General features: G+C 47.8%; 3 protein-coding genes across 3 annotated transcripts in view; all 3 read left to right on the forward strand.

Moving 5' to 3' along the window:
• Positions 1-111: 111 nt before the first annotated feature.
• PPTG_22443 (hypothetical protein) lies at positions 112-450 on the forward strand (the record flags this gene model as incomplete). Its single annotated transcript, XM_008903853.1, has 2 exons — positions 112-213; positions 385-450. The coding sequence occupies 2 exons, from the start codon at positions 112-114 to the stop codon at positions 448-450; spliced, it is 168 nt and encodes a 55-aa protein (XP_008902101.1).
• Positions 451-1,334: 884 nt separating this feature from the next.
• On the forward strand, positions 1,335-2,788 carry PPTG_08994 (hypothetical protein; the record flags this gene model as incomplete). Its single annotated transcript, XM_008903758.1, has 2 exons — positions 1,335-1,934; positions 1,991-2,788. The coding sequence occupies 2 exons, from the start codon at positions 1,335-1,337 to the stop codon at positions 2,786-2,788; spliced, it is 1,398 nt and encodes a 465-aa protein (XP_008902006.1).
• Positions 2,789-4,066: 1,278 nt separating this feature from the next.
• The window catches only part of PPTG_22444 (hypothetical protein), a gene marked incomplete at both ends in the record, with an annotated part of 7,067 nt that continues 6,748 nt past the window's right edge, over positions 4,067-4,385 (forward strand). Inside the window, one exon of the mRNA XM_008903854.1 lies at positions 4,067-4,353. Within this exon, the coding sequence (XP_008902102.1) occupies positions 4,067-4,353 (287 nt within the window). The remainder of the gene's footprint in view (positions 4,354-4,385) is intronic.

Genomic DNA, 4,385 nt, shown 5'->3' on the forward strand with positions numbered 1-4,385 from the left:
GTCGGTTGGAACAGGTTGTACCGGGTACCGGCGGTATTGTCAGCGTCGTCACTCCAACCGGCTGGAACCTCCACGGTCTCGGTGAGTAGCTTAAGCACTCCGAGCAACAGGATGAAGAAGGTGGGCACGAGGATCTCGCATGCAGTGGCAGCAGGCTGGCGATTCTTGATGAGCCAGTTCTTCCACAGCAAGGACCGGATGAATGTCCACGAGGTACGCCGCGTCGACAACTCCTTGCTCGAGGTCTTGACGAGCTTCTCCTGGAGAGTCATGAGCTCGAATTCAATTTGGTTATTCGCTTTTTGTAGATTTTTGTATCGGGTTGTTCGCAGTTGAGTTGTGCTCTTGGCGTCAAATTGAGGAATGGACTGACAAAATGAACAGTCGGAGCGCCTGAGTCTTGGGCACTTCTTCCTTGGGAAGCGCGAACACTTTCGTGAACACTGTTAAAGCGACGTGGCGCTTTGTGACACAATCTCTTTGGTCGCCCTGAGGAATAACCTCAGTCGTGAAGACCGAGGGCATGGACATCATCATTTTGGGGTGTAAGCACTTTGGTCGACTGGTTTACTACAGGCGCCTATCTCTTGCAAAGCCAGAATGCCAGCGAAACTCCTCGATAGTCAATTCATTGTTTTATTTCTATCTAAGGGTGTGCGATGATTCTGCGATTACAGCCTTAATGAAGAGATTTTCGATTCTCTGCAACCAAGATTCCTAGTTTCCAATGCGCTGGCAACTACCTGCGCGACCAGTGCATGCAGCTTAAAAAAAGGCAGCATACTGTATACTACAATTGAAGCTTGGTTCGGTTTGGTTTTCATTTTAGCCGGTATTCCAATCCAAGAGATGAGCTGTAGTGCATGCACTCGCCTAGCCTTTCATCGACTCCAGCATCTTCACTCCTTTCTCACGAATATGGATGCCCAGGCTACAGACAATGTCCTCGACAGAGTAGTATAGTAGTGTCTATCTAACTTTGATTCTTATGGCAACATGGATACATGTATATGGTACTAACATTTAATCAATCGGATTGCTACCCAGGAAATCATTTCATAATCGCTGAATCGTGCAGCTGCACCCATGGATGCAATCATCTCAACCAACAATTTCGTATATACACTTGCACCCCGGAAAATCCACTCACTTCAGAGTCGGGGGGAGCGCAGCCGTTTATTGGTATTTAATAGCTGTAAAGGCTTCGAGGGTAATCATGCAGTACATCAATTGGTGATTTGCAGTGGGGCAAACCAACTTTAAGTTGCCAGATGAGACATCGCCACACCACAATATCTTTCGCATCTACAGGGGGCTCTCGACACCAAGCATTAATGGCCACCCCAAACGCTTTAGAAGGCTCCACGGACGTTGCAAAATCAACCGCAACTTTCGCCGCCGGTGCCTGTTCCCTCGAACTTCCTGACTTAGATCAAGACGCTTCGATAATAGACTTCGGTTTGGACTTTCATGGCATACCCCACTGCATCGATGCCTCCATCTCCGAAGCTATTTGGCAAGGAGTACCCATCCAAGGTGATGGTAGACACGCTTTGAAGGCGCTGGGGCGACACGAAGAGGATGATACTTTTAATTTCCCTCATTCGTCTGGTTTCACCCCCACTCCAGCACAAAGACCGAAGCGGAGCAGGGTACCAACTTGGAAGAAGATTAAAGCGCTACGAGACGAGGTTGCCGAACTGACGGCTCGATTGCGTACATTGGAGGCAGATCAGCAACGGAACGCTCAACAAACCCCCCGAGATCTGAATCCACTCAAGCGCTCCGAACTCTGGAAACAGATTGCAGAGAGGCAGCTTGAACACCGGCAAATCTCGGAAGAAGAAAACATGATGCTTCGTGAACTCATGCACGTTCAGATCCAAGAAGCCAGGAGCTTGCGGTGGGTGTTAAAGCGTCGAGATAAAATCAAGGTAAGCGTTCTGTCATGGTAGTATTTGCTGGAATGACGGCTAACTTTTGTTTTCAGCTGTTGGGAACTGTACTCGGTGTAGAAGACTACTTGGAACCACCGAAGACTGCACCACTACCCGATGTTACTCAAAGCGGCACGCAAGCATTCGAGAAGATTATGCTAGACGTTGACCATCTATATGTTCGAGCCGAATCCATATTCATGGAAAAGGGCATACAGAAAATCCCGTATCCTGGCCGAAAACGTCGAGCCGTGGCTACCGCTCTAAACGGTGTGCGTTATGAGCTGATCGACCGAAGGGCGATACCATTCAGCTCCAAAGCAATAGAAGAAGCGATGTGGGACGCGCTTACCCAACTGGTGTTGACGGAATTACAGTGCGTCAAAATCACTGACACAGACGTCCAGTTTCAGACCGAGTACTCCGACCAAACCACAGCAACATCGCTTACCAGCCTCTTCGTCACGTACTATGGTACCGGCAACTTCGTGATGTCAGTTAAGGTGCAGAAAATCGTGCGTAAGTATGTCGAAGATAGTCGCTCCGTGTTCATCTATAGGCTCTACGTCGAGCCAAAAACTGCAAGTGATCAAGTTGGCGTCCGCATAGTGGTCACTTTAGTGCTGGAAGTGCAGTATCACGGCGCGATTTTTGCAGGTGACACTGCGTTGTTACAGGGATACTTTTACGTGACGCGGTATGACGAAGGTCTACCTGCAGGTCAATTACTGCGATTGTCCGCCAACCTGGACCTAGGCCTAGTAGTGTGGGAAGAGTTGGTCTTCCGGATTTACCGTCACATGGAAAACAATCTGCCGGGGGAAACGTGCGCAGAAAATGTTAGTGTTTAGAAGGCAGTTAGTGCCGAGACGAGAACATGAAAAAAAACAGTCTTCGAAATTCAGGAATGAGCGTATGTTAAAACGCATACTTGTAAATTAAAATTACGTAGTAAAATAATTCTTTATTTTTGGTCCTGAAAGGAACGTTTAGTTTTACTCAACTGCCGGTGGGGATGCTTTTAAGTGTCTTCAGTAAATTTACTGGTAAAACAAAATACTTTTCTCAGACAATGTGTCTTCATATGTGCGTCAATGTTGTGCGGTTGGGTTGGTGGCGCCGAATGAGAACCGATACGGCCTCGCTCTTCATTGTGGCTGGTCTTGCTGAACCGGTTCTACTTCTATGGTGGGCTATAAATGTTGTGGTTGTTGCCCTGCAAAGTGAGGTTTCAGTTGGCGATACAGTTGTTGCAAATCCGGGCATTTTACTGGTCGTGATTGGTGGAAATGACAGTAATCACGCCTCAAGAAAGAATTACTACGGGGATAAAAGGCAATTGAATGGGGCTGCAACAGATGATCACCTCAGATACTCAACAGTGCCTTTGAATCGGTGGGGAAATGTTCACTGACTGGGATGAGTGATTTTCTCTTCATTTCGTCACCGGCACCATGTCACCGCTCCAGGTTGCTTAACCTTGCTTCTCGGATCGATGCAAATCGCTTTTTAGCAATTTGAGCAGGTTTTAGACGCACACTCCAATTTGGCTGATAGACTTCGTCCACGCTGCATGGACTTCGTCTTTTCAGCGCTCAGCAGTGAGGAATTCAGGTTCGCGTGACGGTAACCACACCGTGTTCATTCATTGCTTGAATAAACCAACCACTAGAACGAATCAGGATAAGTAGCCCATACTATACACATGTGAGGGCACCACCGTGGTGCTACAGTGCGTTAAGCGAGACGATAAGCGAGACAAACATTCCTGCGTGGCAGTGGATATTTCTCTGGCTCGACGGCATTCATCATTAAGGATCGCGCACATCAAGTAGCCTCGAAAACTACTAGCACAGCACTGGAGACATTTCGGCAGATGTTTGCTAAGGCATCTTTTAACCAATTATCGTGGCGATTACTTTTGAACTCGGGAGTCTACATCAATCGATTACGCCAAGATTTCATAGTTCACTAGTAATGAAACGCTTTACTTAAGTATTAACCTCTTCGATTCCATTGACTGATAACACACAAGGTACTTTGCTCATTTCTCGATTTGACACCTCGACTGAAACGACCACAATACCAACCCTCCGCACAAAGTCAGCAACCAGATTGAGTTCGTACTCATGACTCTCCAGGAGAAGTTCATCAAAACTTCCAATGAAAAACTGGCGCAGCGACGCACGTCGTGGACGTTCATGCGAGCACTACTGTGGAAGAACTGGCTTATCAAGAAGCGCCAGCCAATGGCAACTCTGTGTGAAATCCTCGTCCCCACCTTCTTCATTCTACTGCTTGGTATGCTCAAGCTTATCACGACAACGGTCGACGTGCCGGCCGGTTGGAGTGACGACGCTGACAATACCGCCGGTACCCGGTACAATCTGTTCCAACCGACTGGATTGGACATCGAGTGGGTAGACGCCGACTTGCCAAAATTCGCAC

The sequence above is a fragment of the Phytophthora parasitica genome (genome assembly GCF_000247585.1).
Source record: "Phytophthora parasitica INRA-310 unplaced genomic scaffold supercont2.16, whole genome shotgun sequence".
NCBI lineage: Eukaryota > Oomycota > Peronosporomycetes > Peronosporales > Peronosporaceae > Phytophthora > Phytophthora nicotianae.